Source organism: Monodon monoceros, unplaced genomic scaffold (genome assembly GCF_005190385.1).
Source record: "Monodon monoceros isolate NGI ecotype Baffin Bay Population unplaced genomic scaffold, NGI_Narwhal_1 Super_Scaffold_10, whole genome shotgun sequence".
Lineage (NCBI taxonomy): Eukaryota > Metazoa > Chordata > Mammalia > Artiodactyla > Monodontidae > Monodon > Monodon monoceros.
In genome coordinates, this window is record NW_021703766.1 from 55,214,603 (window position 1) to 55,235,128 (window position 20,526).

A 20,526-nucleotide genomic window follows, 5' to 3' on the forward strand; every position below is an offset into this window, starting at 1 on the left:
AACCACTGTGCTACCAGGGAAGCCCCTGAAGGAACTTTTGATCACTCTGCCTTTCGTATTATTTGAATTTCCCCCACAGCATGTTACCTATTCAAAAACTAAAACTAAAATTAAATAATGCGATGATGACCCTTCATTCAATGCTTATAAGGTGTCAGGCCCTGGCTCTTTATTTTTTAACTTTTTAAAATTCATTCAAGACTTTGTGGAGTCCTCCCGACAAGGCTTGGACGAGTAGGATGATGGCTTCCAATTTACTGATGGGAAAACTGAGCCCTGGAGAAACAGAGGCATTGGTCAGCAGCCAGAGAGAGGCAGAGCCAGGATTCGCGAGGGCCCGGGGACCCCAGGCTGCCCCCTCTACCACGCCACCACCCCACTCAGGCTAGAGCTGAGTCCCTCCCCTGGGGGGCTGCAAGGCCTGCAGGGCAGCTGCTGGGCTGGAGCTGAAAGGTCAGGCTGCAGAGCTGGCCACCTGGGTCCCCCAGCGGGAGGGTGAGAGGGGCCGCTGCAGGCCTCTGGCCCTCCCCAGCCCCCCCAGAGGCTCACTGATGATCCGGGGAGCTTTACACCTCTCCATTTAGCCGCACTGCCGCGTGGGGTCACCCAGAGTGACCGGGAGAGGCAGGTGTGATGGTGCGGGGGGAGGCCCAGCCCAGGCCCCAGGGTGCACACACCCCTGTTAAAGCTGGGCTCTGGGCCTCCTGCCTCCCCACGCCCCCGTGTCTGCTGCTCTCCAGCTCCCAAGGACTCCTCCTGTGACTGTCTCCTGCCTCTGTCCCCCTGGCCAAGTGTCCAGCTGCCTCCTTGCCTCAGTTTCCTCCTCATGAAATGGGAGCAATTGCTGGTCGTACTCAGAGCATTATTGTCAAAGAAACATTTAAAGTTTGTAACATATTATACACTGACAATACATAATGATTGTACCTGATACAATCACAAATGCAATATACATGATCTTATATATAATTATATATACTATGGACTATCATATATATGAGGTCTGGTATATATCTTATATATTATTTATATACTTTATATATTTTTCCAAATAAAATATTTACTGAAAGATCACATCAAGAATTAACTGCACTTCAGGGCTTCCCTGGTGGCGCAGTGGTTGAGAGTCCGCCTGCCGATGAGGGGGACGTGGGTTTGTGCCCCGGTCCGGGAAGACCCCACATGCCGCGGAGCGGCTGGGCCCGTGAGCCATGGCCGCTGGGCCTGCGCGTCCGGGGCCTGTGCTCCGCAGCGGGAGAGGCCACAGCAGTGAGAGGCCCGTGTACCGCAAGAAACAAAAAACAAACAAACAAAAAAAGAATTAACTGCACTTCAAATGTTGTGCAGTTGGGGAATTCCCTGGCGGTCCAGTGGTTAGGACTCCGTGCTTTCACTGCCAAGGGCCCAGGGTTCAATCCCTGGTCGGGGAACTAGGACCCCACAGGCCACATGGCATGACCCTCCCCCCTAAAAAAAGAAAAAATGTTGCGCAGTTGATTACTCACCTGCCCACCCCCATATCCTTGGACCAAAAGAAGAGATAAAAAGAAAAAGAAAAAAAAAAAAACCTGTGACATTAAAGTGATGTGTCTTGTCCGAAAAGAATAAGATTACATACTAGTAGGGCAAATCTTGGCCATTAGCAGTTTTCGGGGTGCGTCATGAAGACTGGGCTGCCCTCCCCTCTATGTTCACGAGAATCATGCTGTTTTCTCTCTATTGCACCCGGACAGGGGGCTCTGTTCCTACAGGCACTGAATAAATACTGTTAAACAAAATAATGGATGAAAACACTAGACGTAGCGCCTGGAACAGAGCGATTGCTTAGCGATAATGATTGCTCTCAACAAATACGCTGATGGCAGTTACAACAGGCCAGACGCTGCTAGGGGCTTTATTCACCCGTGCAGGAATCTCACGGAATCCTCACCACCTACCTGTCAGAGTGGCTCTAATATTTTTCAAGGCACACGCAGGCCACATATGACCCCTCACTGCCTGTCTGTCTGACCTGGTCAACACAGCAGTACAAACCCTTGCTATGGTTCCTCGTGCAAAAGACTATTTCAGGCACACACACACAAAATATCCCAAATAACCATAATAAGCACCTCCATGTCCACCACCGTCCAGCTGAAGAAATATAACTTTTCAAATATAACTGGAACCCTCTGTGTACTTACCCTTCTCCAAGTCCTTCCCTTCCCTCCCAGAAGTAATCACCATCCTTAAGGAGGTGTTGTTGTATAAATAGCATCAAAGGTTAAATGTTGATGCCATACAAAGGTTAAGTGTTGTATGAATAGCATCACCTCTCTGACCTTCGCAGCTTGCTTTTGTCCTCACCAGCTCACCCCTGTGAGTTCCATCCGTGCGGTTACCCGGAGCTCAGGCTCTTTCTTTTGCAAAGACGTTGAATAGTCTAGTGTATGGACACATTGTTATCTTATGGATGCATTCTTCCGAGCGTGGACATTTTATTTTTCTCCACTGTCGTGCTCTTCCAAGCAGGGGTGCAGAGAATATTCTTGTACGTGTTGCCCTGTGCTGAGCGGCACACTTCATAGGGCACTGGCCTCAAAGTGGAATTCCTGGGTCGAAAGAAAAACGCGCAGCTAAATTCTTAGATATTGCCACACGGCTCTCCAAGGTGGCTGTATCTGACATCGCCTTTTTAATTTTTATTTTTGAGTCCGCAGGTCTCTTGGAGAGTCTCAAGAAAGCTATAGAGACTTGCACTGTCTGGTATGAAAGCCACTAGCGGTGTGGAGCGCTTTCGCACTTGAAACGTGGCTTGTCCAAACTGAGATGTACTGTGAGTACAAAACAGACCCCGGATTTCAAAGACTTAGCACGAAAAAGAGAATGTAAACTACGCGTTGATGATATTTATATTAATTACATGATGACGTGATAATGTTTTGGATATACAGTCGAGCTCATCATTGGCGGATTCCGTATTTGCAAATTTGCCTACCCACTAAAAATGCTCCTGTGACCCCTGAATCTAGAGCACAGCACTTTCGCGGGCATGCGCAGAGCAGCCAACAACGGGAGTCTCTGACACATGTTCCCAGCTAAGGTTGAACAAACTTGCATCCTGTAAACGAGTGTCCTTTTTGCAGTATTGGGCTATTTCTTGGTGATTTTACACTTTCAAACGTCTCCCCAGACATGAAGCCCAAGTGCTGTCTAGTGTCCTAAAGGCTGGGATGGGGCTTATGGAGAAAATGCATTTTAGATAAGCTTCCTTTGGGCGTGAGTTACAACACTGTTGGCTGTGAGTTTAATGTCAGTGAGTCAACAATATGCATATTAGACAAGGTGCCTTTAAGCAGAAATACACATAAAACAAGGTTATGTATAAATCCATTAACAACAACAGCAACAAAATTGTGACCAAAGTCTGGTAGGCAACTAACCCTGCATTTCCCCCGGGGCAGTGGCTCAGGATCAATTATTCAGTGTTCACTATGCCGTTATAGACCATCACTACCGTGAATCAGGAGAATAAACTATATTGAGTGATGCCAGTAAAAAGAATATACTGTATTGAGTGAACTAAAACATATTAGTTACTTTCACCTTGTTTCTCTTGCACTTTTGTAAAAATGGAAACAGGATTTAGCAGACAACATCCAGGTTTACAGTCCCTGCCAGATCTCTCTAGAAATCTAGAGACAGTGGGCTCAGAATCAGGGCATTCTCCATGTCCACTGGGCTGCAGGCCAAGGGCCTGGCTGCATCTTCTCCCATGTGGACCATCAGCCCCGCTTCCTGCCCGACTCCAGTCTCTCCCCCTAGAGTGAGCCCCCATCACCCCACCTCCGAAGGCATCTTCCTGACACTCAGAGATATCCTTTGTCCCTCCGCTTCTCAATAGCATCCCCTGGCTCCTTGTTCGTTGCCTTTGGGAAGGAATCCAAGCTCCCCAGCCTGGCCTCTGAGCTCTCCCGCAGCTGGCACCGGCCCCATCTTATCTGCTGCTACACCCATCTCACCTAACACCCCAGTCACAAGGAAGGACTCACAGTTCCTAGGGGCACCCTGGATTCTCTCTCCCTCTCCTTGGGAAATGTGCATAGGGTGAGGAGGTTGACGGATGGCCGAGTGAAGGCCGTGTGTCATGACTTCATAAATCCCGTGTGCTTAGCGATAATTATAGCTAGTACTTACTGAATTCTGTGTATTACCAGACCCTGTGCTAATCCTCGCTGCAGTGGGGAGAGGTAGATCCTATTATTAGCTCCGTTTTATAGCTGGGGAAAGGGAGGCTTGCCGAGATTCAATCTCTTGCCCAGTGTCCTGCTGGGGGTCACGGCAGAGTCGGGACTCACACGGGGACAGTTGGGCTCCACGCTTCACACTCTGGGCCTCTCTGCTGGGCTGTGTGTCTGCCGGCCAGGAGCTGGGGACACGTGTGTGTCTAGTATGCTGACTGTTCTTGTTTCCATTCAAATGCAACACGCATTTCCTGGGGCCTGAGGTGAGGCAAAGAGCAGCAGATAGATTCTGTCCTTGCCGGGAGGAATCTGGGAGGAGTCTGGAGGGTGTCGAGTACAGGGATGCAGGCAATTATGAGGCAGGGTGTTACCTGCTCTAACGGAGGTAACTCTGAAAGGTCCTGATGGGACAATGGGTGGAGGAGAAAGAGGCTTCTGAGCAGAAGCCAGTGGTGACTGGGACTCAAACAGAAACAGATTAGTTAAGGGAATTCCCTGGCGGTCCAGTGGTTAAGACTCGTGCTTTCAACTGCCGTGGGCCCAGGGTTTGATCCTGGTCGGGGAACTAAGATCCCACAAGCCAGGCAGGGTGGCTAAAAAAAAACAAAAAGGAAAAGAAAAGAAAAGAAAAAACAGATTAGTTAAATTTAACTATGGAGCACCTGCCCGCTAGGGTGTATCCAACAGGGTTGCAGGTTCTGGGGACACATCAGAGAGCAAAGGGAACAACTCCCACCCTCAGAGGCAAATCTCAGAGATGGGGAGGGGATGAGTTGTCGCCCAGGGGATGGGTCACTGGCGGGGGGTGGGGGTGCGATGCCTAAAGGGTGTGGTGCTTCTTTTCGGGGTGATGGAAATGTTCTGAAAGTGATCGTGCTGATGGTCACACAACTCTGTGACGGCACCAAAAGCCCCCAAGTTGTACATTTTAAATGGGCATGTTGTGGAGTATGGGAATTATATCTCAATAAAGCTATAAAAAAAAAAATCCCTGTCCCGGCAGAGCACACATTCTAATCAGAGGCCCCAGCGACCTGACGTATTGGACACCCAGATCATTTTAACACCCTCCCCCTCCTGTATGTAACAGAAAGATTTTCAGTCATTATCATGCATCCTTCTTGATTTGTGTTTTTTATTTCTCTTTTTGATTAATAAACTTATTTTTCGGAGCTTTTAGGCTGACAACAAAATTGAGTGGAACGGGCCTTCCCTGGTGGTCCAGTGGTAAAGAATTGCCTTCCAATGCAGGGGAACATGGGTTCGATCCCTGGTCAGGGAACTAAGATCCCACGTGCCGCGGGGCAACAAAGCCTGCACGCCACAACTACTGAGCTTGGGCGCCTCAACTAGAGAGCCCGTGTGCTGCAAACTACAGAGCCCACCTTCTCTGGAACCCATGGACCACAACTACAGAGCCCACACGCCCTGGAGCCTGCATGCCACAACTAGAGAAGAGAAAACCCTCATGCCACAACTAGAGAGAAGCTGGCGCATTGCCATGAAGACCCCATGCGCCTCAACGAAGTTCCCGCATGCTGCCACGAAGACCCGATGCAGCCAAAAATAAAATAAATAAATAATAAATCTTAAAATAAAAATTGAGTGGAAGGTACGGAGATACACCCCCTCACCCCACCCATCATAGCCTCCCTGTTACCAACATCCCCACCAGTGGTACATTTGTTACAATCGATGAACCTATATTGACACCTCATTATCACCCAAAGCCCATAGTTGACATTAGGGCTCACTCCTGGTGCTGTACATTCTATGGGTTTGGACAAACGTATCATGACATGTATCCACCACTACAGTATCATACAGAGTATTTTTGCTGCCCTAAAAATCCTCAGTGCTCCCTGCCATCTCCTGGCAACCCCTGATCTTTTTACAGTCTCCATAGTTTTGTGTTTTCCAGAGTGTCGTATAGTTGGAATCATACAGCGCATAGCCTTTTTAAGATTGGCCTCTTTCACTTAGTTGTATGCATTCAAGATTCCTCCATGTCTTTTCGTGACTTGATAGCTCATTTCTTTTTCGTTTTTAAATTTATTTATTTATTTATTTGTTTTTGGCTGCGTTGGGTCTTTGTTGCTGTGCGCGGGCTTTCTCTAGTTGCGGCGAGCGGGGGCTGCTCTTCATTGAGGTGTGCGGGCTTCTCATTGCGGTGGCTTCTCTTGTTGCGGAGCACGGGCTCGTGGCACGCGGGCTCAGTAGTTGTGGCTCGCGGGCTCAGTAGTTGTGACTCACGAGCTCTAGAGTGCAGGCTCAGTAGTTGTGGCGCATGGGCTTAGTTGCTCTGTGGCATGTGGGATCTTCGCGGACCAGGGCTTGAACCTGTGTCCCCTGCATTGGCAGGCAGATTCTTAACCACTGAGCCACCAGGGAAGCCCCCTCATTTCTTTTTATCACTGAGTAATCTTCCGTTGTGTGGATGTAGCACAGTTTATTTATCCATTCATCTCCTAACAGACACCTTGGTTGCTTCCAACTTTGGGCAGTTATACATAAAGCTGCTATAAACATCCATGTGCCGGTTTTTGTGTACGTGAGTTTTTGACTTATTTGAGTGGATATCAAGGAGCACAATTGCTGGATCATATGGTAAGATGATGTTAAGTTTTGTAAGAAACTCTCCCATATATAACAAATAATTTATCATCCTTTTCTGGATTTGTTACATTTGAAATGTATATGTGTGTATTTAAATATATGTATTTATTTATTTTTGGCTGCGTTGGGTTTTCGTTGCTGTGTGTGGGCTTTCTCTAGTTGTGCTGAGAGGGGGCTACTCTTCGTCGCAGTGCACGGGCTTCTCATTGCGGTGGCTTCTCTGGTTGCGGAGCACGGGCTCTACGTGCGCTGTCTTCAGTGGTTGTGGCTCGTGGGCTCAGTAGTTGTGGCTCACAGGGTCTAGAGCTTAGGCTCAGTAGTTGTGGCACATGGGCTTCGTTACTCCGCAGCATGTGGGATCTTCCCGAACCAGGGAATGCGTCCCCTGCATTGGCAGGTGGATTCCCAACCACTGCGCCACCAGGGAAGCCCTAAGTATATGTATTTAAAACGTCATGGTAACATTTGCAGCAAATGCTCAGAACTTAGACCAACAAAATATATTTTGCAGGGAAGCCCTGACCTTGTTTTACCACTGACCTTGTTTGCAATCGCCCGTGTGTGGTAAAAGTGAAAAGCAGACCAAACCTTTAATGGGTTTTATTCTTGCTTTTATATCTTCTGGGTGCAATATTCCCTCACTACCTGCATCTAGGGCAGAACCCTTCCACAGTCCCCACCACGGAATGGCACTGAGGGGAGATTCCATTTGACACCAAGTGGATAGGCAGAAATTAGGAAGTAGGGAAATGGGGACCCTTAGGCAGCGCTGGGGGTGTGTGTAGACTGGTGTGTCCTTCGGGGGAGCGAGAGGGAAGACATTCCCAAGTGTGAGGACTCCCCTTCTGGTGAACACCCTGTGCTGGTAGCCTTCCGTTTGTCCATCTCTCTCCTCTCTGTCTGGGTCATTCCTGCTGACTGTGTTACCTGGGCTGCATCCGACTTCTTCTTGGGTTCAGCCACTGGAAGGTGTCAGCAGGCTGTCGGCCAGAGGTGGGAGGAGTGCAGGACATGTGTTAGGGCTCCCAGGTCCCTCCTGGCCAGGCTGCCAGCGTGACAGCGGCACTGACCTTGAGCAACTCGCTTCGTCTTTCTGAGCCTCAGTTTCTCCCTCTGTCAAGTGGGAGTGAGGCATGTTATAATCCTCCCTTCATTCATGTGTTGGACAATTATTTGCTGTGTATCTCTATCCCCACTTGAAAGACATGGAAAGAGGCTCAGAGAAAGAATTCGTCAGATGATTTAAAAACAACAACAAAAAGTTAAGCACCTACTGTGTGCTAGGCTGTGCTCTAGGCTCTAGGAACCCAGCGGGAAAACTCAGCCACAGTTTGCACCCTGGAAGATGACACATGTAGGTAGGGATGGTTTATGGGTTGAAGCCCTGACCCCCAACACCTCAGAACATGACCTTATTTGGAAACAGGGTCATTGCAGATGTAATTAGTTAAGAGGAGGTTGTACTGGAGAAGATGGGCCCTAATCCATTACTGCTGGTGCCCTTTCAGTAAGACGGCCAAGTGAAGACAGCAACACATGGAATAACACAATGTGACGAGGAAGGTGGCGATCAAGGTGATGCATCTACAAGCCAAGGAAGTCAAGGATTGTTGGTCAACCACCAGGAGCCAGAAGGAGGCAAGGAAGTCTCCCGTGCAGGCCTCCGAGGGAGCACGGCCCTGCCCACACAGGATCTTGGACTTGCAGCCTCCAGAGCTGTGAGACAGTACATTTCTGTTGTTGTAAGCCACCTGGTTCATGGTACTTTGTTATGGCAGCCCTAGCAAACCAAATACAGATGGATAGACTTGAAGCAATTAAGTAATCAAAGAAACCAACTTACTTTGGCAGTGAGTGCCCTGAAGGAAACAAAACAGAGAGATTGTATTTGTTTTCTGTGCTGGTAACAAATTAGCACAAATGTAGCAGCTTAAAAGAGCACCCGCAGGACTTCCCTGGTGGCGAAGTGGTTAAGAATCCACCTGCCAATGCAGGGGACGCGGGTTCGAGCCCTGGTCCGGGAAGATCCCACATGTTGTGGAGCAACTAAGCCCGTTAGCCACCACTACTGAGCCCGCGTGCTGCAACTACTGAAGCCCACACGCCTAGAGCCCGAGCTCCGCAACAAGAGAAGCCACCACAATGAGAAGCCCTCGCACTGGAACGAAGAGTAGCCCCCGCTCGCCGCAACTAGAGAAAGCCCGCACGCAGCAACGAAGACCGAATGCAAACACAGCACCTGCTATTAGCTCACAGTTGTGAGTCAGGAGCTTAGGCTGGCTTGACTGGGTTCTCTGCTTGGGTTAGACAAGGAGGTTCCCGCCTCCTTGCTGGCTGTGGGCAGAATCCGCTCTGTTTTCAGAGGCTGTCTGCATTCCTTGTCGTGGGATCCCCTCCACCTTCCAAGCCAGCAACGGAGAATCTCCCTCCTGTAGAACGCCCCTCATGCTTTGAGTCTCTTTTTGCAGGAGGAGCCCCATCTCTTTTGGAGGGTCACATGATGAGGCAGGCCCACAGAAGACCCAGTTCCTATCTGAGATTTGGAACCTTCATTCCAGCTGCACTGTCCCTTCATAGCAGCACCTAAATCAGCGTCTGACTGAATAATTGGGAAGAGGTGTGTATTCACCCAGGGAGCAGGGATCTTGGGGCCCTCTTACCTGGGCCTATGACAGGGGATCGCTAGAGAAACATGGGATGTAGGGTGGGCCTCCTGGAGGAGGGGTGAGGGGGTCATCCCAGGCAAACAGGCTCGCCCGTCCCAGGCCACGAGGTGAGATAGCTGATCTGTGCCAGGAACCAGCAGAGTTGTTGAGATGAAACCAGAAAACGCGTGTGAAGTGCCTGACACCAGCGAATGGGCAAGGTAATAAATAGTAGCTACACTTATCCCATTATTAGAAGTCTGGAGGCCGCCCAGCTCTGTCTCTCTCTCTCTGTCTCTCTCTCTCTGTCTCTCTCTCTCTCTCTCTCTGGCCCTCCCTCTCCCGGTGACCTTGGGTGGGTCATGTCCCTGATTCCACATCGGGGTCCACCAACACCCCCCTCCCTCCTTGAGACGAAAGAGCTGGTTCGGGAGGAGGGCAAAGGAGGGCAGCTGGGGCTCGCACAGCCAGGTGAGTGGCAGCAAATATTTATGGAGGCGTTCGGTGCCAGGCACAGTGCTGGGCGTGGCGAGATAAGGGGCTGTGGAGGGTGGGGACTTGGCCTCGGAGGCTGAATTCCAAACTGCCCGCCCAGGGGGCCAGGAACAGGGGGTAGAAACCGCTGTGGGGCTGGTGCCTGGGAAAGGTGGGTGTGGCTCTGCGTGGCTGGATGTCCACGGGCAGGTGGCCGTCCCCTTGGAGCCTCAGAGCCCCTCACGTGCTCAGGTCCCTAGCTCCTCTGGACCAAGTCTTCAAACCCTCCTCAAAAGCCCTCCTCGGTCACCCAGCTGAAGTCACATCTCCCATCACACGCTGGCCAGAAATTCCTGCTTGTTGCTCAGTACTGCTGCTCTCTCTCTATTTTTAGTTTTGGTTTTATTTTTTTACTGACGTATAGTTGATTTACAATGCTGTGTTAGTTTCAGGTGTACAACAAAGTGCTTCAGTTACACACACACACACACACACACACACACACACATCTATTCTTTTTCAGATTCTTTTCCCTTATAGGTTATTACAAGATATTGAGCTCCCTGTGCTTGCTTCACTAGCTCTTGATGGCACCTGGCATCCAAACACAGGTGGGCTTCAAGGAAATACATAATGTGACATTGGACTATAATATAAACTATATGAGATAATGTTGTAGTTGACTATCACCCAAAGTATAAAAGAAACGTCTGTGAATCCATACGGATACAAATAAATGATCGGGAATTCCCTGGCGGTCCAGGGGTTAGGGCTCCGAGCTTCCCCTGCAGGGGAGATAGGTTCCATCCCTGGCTGGGGAACTAAGGTCCCGCAAGATGCGTGGCGTGGCCAAAACGAAACAAAACACACACAGAAAACAAACAAATGATTGAATAGATAAATAAACAGGGTAAGGAGAAGGGACAGAATTCGCCAAAAGTGTATCTGGATACTTCCCCTCCCCTCCATGTGGGCTGCAGCTCAGCGACTTGCCTACAAAGAGTAAGAGTCTGGAACGGGGAAGGGGCCACTGCACAGCGTGGAAACCACCAGGTGAGGCAGGTTAACATCTTCAGTGATAGTCACGTGGGTAAGGCGCAGCCCGGGAGCGCTGGGCACGTGGGCGTGGCCTTTCTTCCAGGGATTCCTCAAAATGGTCGGGATCATGAAAGACCAAGACAAGCCTGAAAGGTGACCACAGACCAGTGGAGATTCAGGAGGCAGGAAGTAAGGCCACGGTGGTGTCCTGGGTGGGATCCTGGGACAGAAAGCTATTAGGGACAGTGAGTAAAATCTGAGGAAAGGGTTGCATCTGCCAGTATTGGTTTCTTGGTTTGGGATGGTAGGGACATGATAACATTTGGGGAACCTGGGTCAGGGGCACACAGGACGGCTCTGACCATCGTAGCAACTTCTCTGTAAATCTAAAAACGATTCTAAAAGAAAAAGGTTGTTGAAGGAGAAAGGCAGGCAGGCATAAGAGGACCTCTGCTCCCACTCTCCACCAGTCTGTCCTCCAAACAGAAGCCAGAGGGAATCTGTTAAATCAGGAGAGGAATTTGTGCTACTCAGGTGTTCTGTATCTCTCAGAATTCATCAGATGGTAAGGTCTCAGGCATGCATTTCACGGAATTTAAATTTTATCAAGGACAAGAAGGTTCAATAAATATTTGATATCTTGTTATGTTATTCATGCTGAAGTATTTAGGGGTGATGTGGTCTAATGTTTGCAAATTGCTTTGAAATGAATTTTTAAAGGATAGACGGATGGGGACCATCTGTATTTCCACTCAGTTTTTCTGTGAACCTAAAACGGCTCTAGATAGTAAAATTTATTTATTTTAAAAAGGTGGAGGACTTCCCTTGTGGCACAGTGGTTAAGAATCTGCCTGTCAATGCAGGGGACACGGGTTAGATCCCTGGTCCAGGAAGATCCCACATGCCATCGAGCAACTAAGCCCGTGCGCCACAACTACTGAGCCTACACTCTAGAGCCCATGAGCCACAACTACTGAAGCCCGCGCGCCTAGAGCCTGTGCTCTGCAACGAGAGAAGCCACTGCAATGAGAAGCCCGCGCACCGCAACGAAGAGTATCCCCCACTCGATGCAACTAGAGAAAGCCCACGCACAGCAACTGAGACCCGACACAGCCAAAAATAAAAATTTTAAAAATTTAAAAAAGAGTTTGCATGCCACAACTAAGACCTGGCACAACCCAATAAATAAATAAATATTAAAAAAAAAAAAAGGGGGAAAAGGCAAGTCAAATTATGCCAGCCTCTTGATGAATCCCTTTGGGGCTCTGTCTGCATTTCTTTGTTTTTGTTTTTGTTTTTTTTAAGATTTTTTTGGTGTGGACAATTTATTTTTTAAGTCTTTATTGAATCTGTTACAATATTGCTTCTGTTTTATGTTTTGTTTTATTTGGCCGTGTGACATGTGGGATCTTAGCTCCCCAACCAGGGATTGAACTTGCACCCCCTGCATTGGAAGGCAAAGTTTTAAACCACTGGACCACCAGGGAAGTCCCTCTGTCTGCATTTCATTTGGAGAAGAAACCAGAGTCTTTGCGAGTTGCTACTGGATCTGGACCCCCATCCCCCCCTCCACTCAGGCTGGCCTCTCTGCCCCCTGAACATGCTGGTCACATTCCCACCTCAGGACCTGTGCATGCACTGTGCACCTCCCCTGGGACACATCCCCAGTTACCTGCGAGGCTCCCCGCTTTGGCTCCTGTTTGGACAGGCCTGCAGTTCCCACCCGACCCCCACCTTGTCCTGCATCACCCTGCTCCATAGCATCATCCCCTCCCAAGATGCTTCATCACTTACTTGCTCACTGTGTTTTCATATCTGTCTCCGCCCACCAGGATGGATGCCCCACGTGGGGAGAGATTTGTGTCTGTTTCATCAGCCGGTGGACGATCAACACCTAGGACGGTGCCCAGCCCAGAGTGGGAGTTCGGTAAGTATTTGTTGAATTGATGTCCTAAGTATATTTGTTTATCTGCATCCCCTACCAGAATGTAACCTTGTTTGCTTGTCCACTGATGTGTCTCCTACCTGTAAGCACATGTTGCTCAATGAATGAATGAATGATGAGTGAACAAGGTTAGGGTGAATCCTTGTATAAGGGGTTAAGGGCACAGGCTTTGGCATGGATAACAACCCAGACTTTGATTGTGTCTGAAATTGGGGAGGGAAGATGCCGTCTTGCGGGACTGACCCCTTCATCTGTGGGATCTGACGTCATCCGCAGGTAGACAGTGTCAGAACTGAACCGAACTGTAGACACCCAGCTTTGCTGCAGAACTGCTTGATGTGTGACCAAATGTCACACACACATTTGGTGACCGGAAGTGTCAGAGGTGAAGTAGTCCATGAGTAGTGTTGTAGGAGAGTAGAGAAGAAAAACAGAAGAGTTTTTCTTTGCATACCTGGAGTAGTCATATTCATAGGGCCAGAAAGTAGAAGGGTGGTTGCCGGGGGCCGGATGGAGGGGGAACAGAGAGTTATTATTGTTTAGTGGGGACAGAGTTTCAGTTGGGGACAATGAAAATGTTCTGGAGATGGAGGATGGTAATGGTTACAGGACAATAGGAGTGTCCTTAGTGCCACTGAACTGTACACATAAATGGTTAAAAAAGGTAAATTTTATGTTATGTTTTACCTCAATAAACAAAGAACTGGCAAATGAAAAAAAAAAAAAAAGAAGAGCACAGGCTTTGGGACCACAATGCCCGGGGTCTTATCCAGATCTGCTACTTACTAGCCGTGTGACCTTGGGCAAGTCATTTCACATCTCTGTACTTGAGTTTCCTTCTCAGGAAAATGGAGCCCCCTTGGGAAGCCCTCATGCATTGCTGGTGGGATGGTAAGTGGAAAATAGTCTGACAGTTTCTTAAAAAGTTCATTGTAACCTTCCCACACACTATGGCAATTCCGCTCCTGGGAATCTGCCCAAGAGAAACAGAAGCATACGTCTACGGGAAGACTTGTACACACATGTTCATAGCAGCACTATATATAACAGCCAAAGAGTAGATACAGCCCAAACCCCCATTAACGATGAACTGATAAAAAAAAAATGCTGTCTGTCCATATAATGGAATATTATTCAGCCGTAAAAGTAATGACGTGCTGTTACAATTTACAACATGGATGGACCTTGAAGACATTACGTGAAAGAGGCCAGATACAAAAGGCCACATATTGTATGATCCATGTCTATGAAATGTCCAGAAAAGGCAAATCTCCAGAAAGTACTTGAGCGGCTGCCCGGAACTGCAGGTGGAAACGGGACGTGACGATTAATGAGCACAAGAGATCTTACTGGGGTGATGGAAATGTTCTAAAATTGGATTGTGGTGATAGCTGCACAGTCCTGTGAATTTACTAAAAATCATTGAATGGGACACTTAAAATGAGCGAATTCTGTGGAATGTAAGTGATACCTCAACAAAGCTGCTTAAGAAGAAGAAAACAGAGCTCATAATAGTATCTATCTAATGATGCGAAGATTAAGTGAGCTAATCCACGTAAATCCCCTCAGAAAGAGATGTAGGGTAAATGCTCAAGAAATGTATTTTGTATTATTATTAACAAGTGTGTTGAGATCGTCCGTGTAAGATGCTCACCACAGGGAAAGACAAGCAATAGGGTTAGATTCATGAACGCCACTACTATTGCTTCATAATAATACAAATTACTTGGTTATTTTACCATTTCCTGTGCCTGTCCCACATACGTGGGCCTCAGTTTTCTTATCTGCAAAATGGGAGAACTGGGCTCCATCTCTAAGGCCCTTTTCTTGCCATAAGTTCTGTATTTTGTTCTAGGAATGTTTCTCTTCGGATGTGGCATGTCAAGGTTGAGGAAGCGTATGGGGTGGGGGAAGGTGGTGGGCAAATCTGTAGTGGCAGGGGTTGCCTTGGGGCTTGGAGACCAGGATGTGTGTGTGTGTGCGGGGGGAGCTGGAAAGGTGGGTTGTGTGGCTGGGAGCTGATTGTGAAGGTCACATGGGCCTGATGTTGGGTTCAGGGCATGGAGCTGGTCCAGCCTAGGTTCAAATCCTGTGTCCACCAGTTCCTAGCTATGGGATTTTGGACAAGAGACTTCCGCTCTGAGCGCTGTTTCCACCTCTGGAAAATGGTGAGGATGTTTCCCATCAAGAACTAGGATTCCCTGAGATCATATTTATGGCAACCTGGGAGAATAATAATAACAAAGCAACAACAGCAAAGACTTCCTCCCAGGTGCCAACCATCGTCTTCAGCTCTTTCCACAAAGTAACCTTTTTTTTTTTTGGCTGCGCTGCCCGGCTTGTGGGATCTTAGTTCCCCGATCAGAGATCAAACCTGGGACCTCGGCAGTGAGACTGCGGAGTCCTAACCACTGGATCGCCAGGGAATTCCCCAAAGTAACCCTTTAATACGAAGGACTCAATTCATATTAGTGATCACAGAAGTAGGACAAGTGCCTTCTTAGCTTTAATCCTCAGTTTGCCCCTTCTATAAATGGGGCTGTATATACGTCTCCCTCAATGAGTTCTGTCCATGAGATTGTGCTGAAAAGTTTTCTGGCCCACATTGGGATGTGGTAATAGGGAGGCACTGAAGGTTCCTGGGCGTGGGGGGAGGTGGCTGGCCTGTGAAGAAAGCATAGCCCAGCCCCCCTTCTCCCCAACACCCAAGGTTAAGTTACAGATTCCTGTAGGATCTAGTGCATTGGAGAACTCGGCTCATTTGGAAACCCTAATTTATTTGTGCCAATATTTGATTCTTATCCGTCTTCCCCACTGGTCTGTAAGCTCCGTGAGGGCAGGTGCTCAGCTGGTCTTTGCCCCCAGCATCCAGCACTGGGTGGTAGTGAACACAGGGCTGATCAAACAGGCTAGCACGTGTTGAGTGCTTCCTACGTGCCAGGCACCGTTCCAAGGGCTCGGCTAAGATGTGTCTCGTTACCTCTTGGACAGAGGGAATTCTGCAAAGCTCTGGGTGGTCATCATCTCCCCTCCCTGACTCTCAGCGGCCCTCTTTCCAGCTTCCCGCCCGCCCTCCCTCTGCCTGTGTTTCATCACACCAGGGAAGCAAACTTCCCTCCTGAGCCTCCAAGACAACTCGGTTTGTTGCCCTGGGAAACAAGCATGATGTCACCCCTCTCTGGCCTGGCCTTACAGGTGTCAGGATACCTAAGTAGTTAGTGTCGTTATCTGCATAGAGCAAGGGAGAGTTGGGGAAGGCAGGATGTCAACGAGAGGAAAGAGAAGTTTAAGGAGGATTGGCTTGGAGACATCCTCCCCGCCCCCCCCGCCCCACTACTAGGACCTAAACAAATGGGTTAAACACACACACACACACACCCCTGGAGGATATGTAGAAAACGACGCTCCCCAACCCACCACCAATTCCTTGCGGTTTCTCAAACATGTAGCACCCAACCACCTCACACACGGCCTTTGCCCCTGCTCTTCCCGCCCCTCCACCTGGTTCTTTGAAGGTCAAAGGTCAGATGTCATCTCCCCAGAGGCCCCGCCCTCCCCACGGGCTCCCTTTTCACAGTGCCCTGTAGTTTTCTTGGAAGCCCTTACCAATACCTGATGTTATGTTGCAGATTGGTTTATTACCTAGGGCAGCAAGGTCCAGTGGAACTTTTTGCGATGTGGAATGTTCTAGATCTGTGCTGTCCAACAGCGTAGCCACCAGCCACAGGGGGATACTGGGCACCTGAAACAGTGTGACCGAGGAACTGAACTTTTAATCTTATTTCATTTTAATTATTTTAATGTAAATGTATTGATATTATTCTCAACTGGGAACAGACGCCTGGGGCTAGTAGCTAAACCGTATCAGGCTGTGCAGAGCTACAATTCCAGCCCCTCACAGTGTGGCTTTCTGTGGGGCCTAGCACTGCGTCTGGTAAATGATGAATGAACACAAGCAGGGATTCCACGTAGGGATCCCTGAAGATGCCCAGGGCAGATGGCAGCTTGCCTTCTTCCACTCCTGTTTCTTGTGAGTTTCCTGCTTGGCTGAGAGCCCCATGGTCCCTGATGTGCTTATCTGCATCCTTCCCGCTCTGAACCCAAGCTCCGAGCCTGGTGGACACATCCCTGCTCACCCAGATGCCCTCAGCCAGCCCTCACTCCCACAGACAGCCCCACTCTCTCCAGTTCCACGAACTCACATTTATTCACAGACAGACAAAGGGACAGGGACAGACCTTTGCTCACTGGGGACCCCCCATAGGGTCTGGCAGTTCCAAAGAGGTGATGGTGTCCAGTGTGTGTAACAGGGGACAGCCAGGCCGGGGGCCCCCGCCTCAGTGTCCATCCCTCTGGCCAGTGTCCCCCACCTCCTGAATCAGCGTCCTGCCTTCAGAAGTGGGGTGAGCAGTTTCTAACCAGCATCAGGGGGGTCTGGGGGTGGGCGATGGGGAGGGAGGGGCGGCCCAGCCTCCTCCCTCCTTAGTGTTGAGGGCTAGAAGGGGAGGGGTGGGTACACAGAGGAGGTTCCTCTCCTTCAACTTCCCTCCTTCATATTGCAAACAGGGAGGTCAAACGGAGGGGCTGAGGATGGGTGTGTGGGTCAGGAGGCCAGGCCCCCCAATCCGCGCAGGTGAGCCTTGCTGTCAATCTCTTCTTCCTCCATCTCGAAGGCTGAGTGGTCTTGGCTGTCAAAACAGGAGGCGCTGAGGAAGACGGGGGGTGCCGGCGGCGGCCGAGGTGGGGTCCCCGGGGAGGGCGGCTCCTCCTTGATGTGTGCGATGGGCAGCGGAAGCCCCTCCTCCTCCTGGCCAGCGGGGGGCGGCGGGGGCGGCGGGGGCGACGGCGGGGCCTGGGCCTGGAGCGCCTGCTGCGCGGCGGCGGCCCTCTCCAGCTCAGCACGGTGGCAGCGTTGGTGGCGCAGGAGGCTATAGGCGCGCGAGAAGCGCCGCGAGCAGTGCGGGCACGGGTGCGGGGCCGGACCGCCCGCGTGGACCTGCGCGTGGCGGGCCAGGTCGGCCAGCCGCTTGAACTCCCGCTGGCAGCGCACGCACTGGAAGGGCCGCGCCCCAGAGTGGGTTACCCCGTGCTGCCGCAAGTGCGCACGGCGCCGGAAACCTTTGCCGCACTCGGGGCACCAGAATCGGGGCTCCCCGGCGGGGGGCCGGGCCGGGGCGGCATCCCCTCCGTTCTGCCCGCCTTCTCCACCCTCCGAGGCGCCCCCACACTCTGCCCCTTCGCCCCCCTCGGGCCCCTTCCCTGAGGTCCGTCCGCCCGACACCTTGTCGTCCTTCTTGCCCGCCGCGGGCAGCGGGGCCAGGAGGCTGAGCGCGCCGTGGACGCGACGGTGCTGGCGGAGGTAGGAGGCGAGGCGGAAGGCCAGGCCACAGTCCGTGCACACGAAGGGGCGGTCGGTGGAGTGGACCAGCCGGTGGCGGGACAGCGACCAGGGCCTGGCGAAGGCCTTGAGGCAGATGGAGCACTGGTGGCGCTTGGGGCGGGGCGGGGGCCCCCCTTCGCCCTCCTGTTCGCCCTCGGGGCGCAGGCACGGGTGCGCTTTGAGCTCGCCCTTGGTGGCGAAAGCTTCACGGCAGCGGAGGCACAGCAGCGTCCAGTCGGCCTGGAGCAGGACCTGCTTCTCCTCCTGCCGTCCGGCCGCCAGCGCCAGCTCGGCCCTCAGCTCCGCCGCCCCGGCCTCGGCCTCCTCCTCCTCCGACTCGCGGGGCTCCGCGCTCGTGGCGGCCGCCAGCGTGGCCGGCTCCCCCGCGGACCACGTCTCGGGCCGCGCCGCCGCCTCCGCCTCCTCCTCCGCGGCGCCCGCTGCTGCAGAGGTGGGCTGCTCGGCGCCCTTGTCCTGCGGGCTCCAGCCGGACCCGGCCGCCTCCTTGGCTGCCCTCTCGATGGCCAGCTCGACCCCGCCGCCCGCGTGCTCCTGGGCCAGGTGGCGCCTGAGCTGGGCAGGCTCAGGGAAGGTGCGGGGGCAGGCGGCGCAGCGCAGCGGGGGCTGCGGCCCGTGGCCACGCAGGTGGCGCGAGAGGTGGGCAGGCCGGCGGAAGGCCTTGGGGCATAGGGGGCAGGCATGGGGCCGCAGGCCCGAGTGGCTCAGCCGGTGCCGGGAGAGGTAGTAGGGGAAGCGGAAGAGGCGGCCACAGGTGGGGCAGGGCAGGGGCGCCCGAGGAGCTCCAGCGCCCCCCCTGCCACGGCCTCGGCCTCTACCACGGCCTCGGCCACGGCCCCGGCCCCGGCCACGGTGAGGTGGGCTGCCCTGGGCTGGTGGAGGAGGCTGAGGATCCATGCCTGTAAAGAGATAGGGAAGAGGTGGAGATTTGGGGAGGCAGGGGGGTGCAGAGAGAGACAAGGAGACAGACAAGGAGACACAGAGAGGGTCAGATATTTAGCCGGGCAAGGGAAGGCGAGACAGACGAAAAAGGCCAAGATGAGAGGCAGAGACCAGGAGAAACAGGACGGTGAGAGGCAGAAAGCAGGAGAGAGAGATGGGGACACCCAGCAGAGACAGAGATGAAGAGAAAACAAAGAGATTTAGGCAGAGATGGTGCAAACACAGAGATCAGAGGAACCATGGCAGGGGGGAGGGAGGGAGAACAAGACAGAGACAGTAGAAGAGACAGAGGCAGACAAAGTCAGTGAACTGCTTTTCCTCCAGGGGCCCCACTGGAACGTATGGGGAGGGGCTGGGAAACAGCCCTTGGTGCCGGAGTGGAGGGGGTGGGATTCAAAATCGGGAGGCCCCGGAAATGGAGTGTGGGTGCCCAGTCGCCAGAGTCTGGGAGAGGCCGGGAGTAGGAGGGCTCAGACTCTTGGGCAGGGAGGGGGCTAGGGAGGGAGGGGGCGAGATCCCGGGCGCTGAGGTTGGGGGTGTGTGGGGGGTTGGGAGATGACCGGGGTCCAGCCCCTAGACTTCTGTACGTGGTGGGTATGGATTCCTGGGTCCCAGTGGTGGAGAGGGCTGGGGGGAGGGGGCTGAGCCCCCAAGACAAGGGAGAGGAGGGGCTGGGGGCCCAGCTGCTCGAAATCTCCAGCGAGGAGGAGGCTGAGGGCCAGGGCCCTGGACCCACCCCCCCCGTCCCCGAGGAAGGCTGCTGGGGGTCGGGAGCCCTAGGTCTCCAAGGGGGGGCCGCGGTCTCCCCGCTGGGCCCAGCCTTTGGTTCCCCGCAGGCATGATCTGCAGAACTGGGGCCGCGGGCCGAGGCCTTGCAGATTTCTGAGCCCGGGGCCTGGGGCTCGCCCCGATGACTGGGCGCCCGGCTCTTACCTCCGCCTCCTTTGCTCCTTTCTTCCGTCCCCGCGGCCGGCCGAGCGCGGATGGTGGTGGCAGGGAGGGAGGGCCCCGAGCGTGGTGGGGGGTGGAGGAGGCTGGGCTCGGTGTCACCGCCTAAGCCTTCCCCCCGGAAACCCGGCTTTTCGTCCGAGCCTGAGAGAGGAAAGACTGGCTGGGAAGCCGGAAGATGGTGGAGGAGGAGACCCAGGGGGCGGAGAGGGGGGCGCGGCTTGGACTCCTGGGTTCTGTAAGGGGAGGGGGCTGGGGCCCCGTCCTCTGGGCTCCCGAGGGAGGAGGGGGCTGGGT

The 20,526-nt window shown here is 52.3% G+C and overlaps 1 protein-coding gene across 1 annotated transcript; it reads right to left on the reverse strand.

Annotated features, from left to right (window-relative positions):
• Positions 1-17,129: 17,129 nt before the first annotated feature.
• On the reverse strand, positions 17,130-20,325 carry ZNF579 (zinc finger protein 579). The gene is made up of 2 exons (XM_029237678.1): positions 20,215-20,325; positions 17,130-19,238 (listed from the first exon to the last, which is right to left on the reverse strand). Exon 2 carries the CDS (start codon positions 19,234-19,236, stop codon positions 17,545-17,547), a length of 1,692 nt encoding a protein of 563 aa, XP_029093511.1. The 5' UTR covers positions 19,237-19,238; positions 20,215-20,325; the 3' UTR covers positions 17,130-17,544.
• Positions 20,326-20,526: the final 201 nt, after the last annotated feature.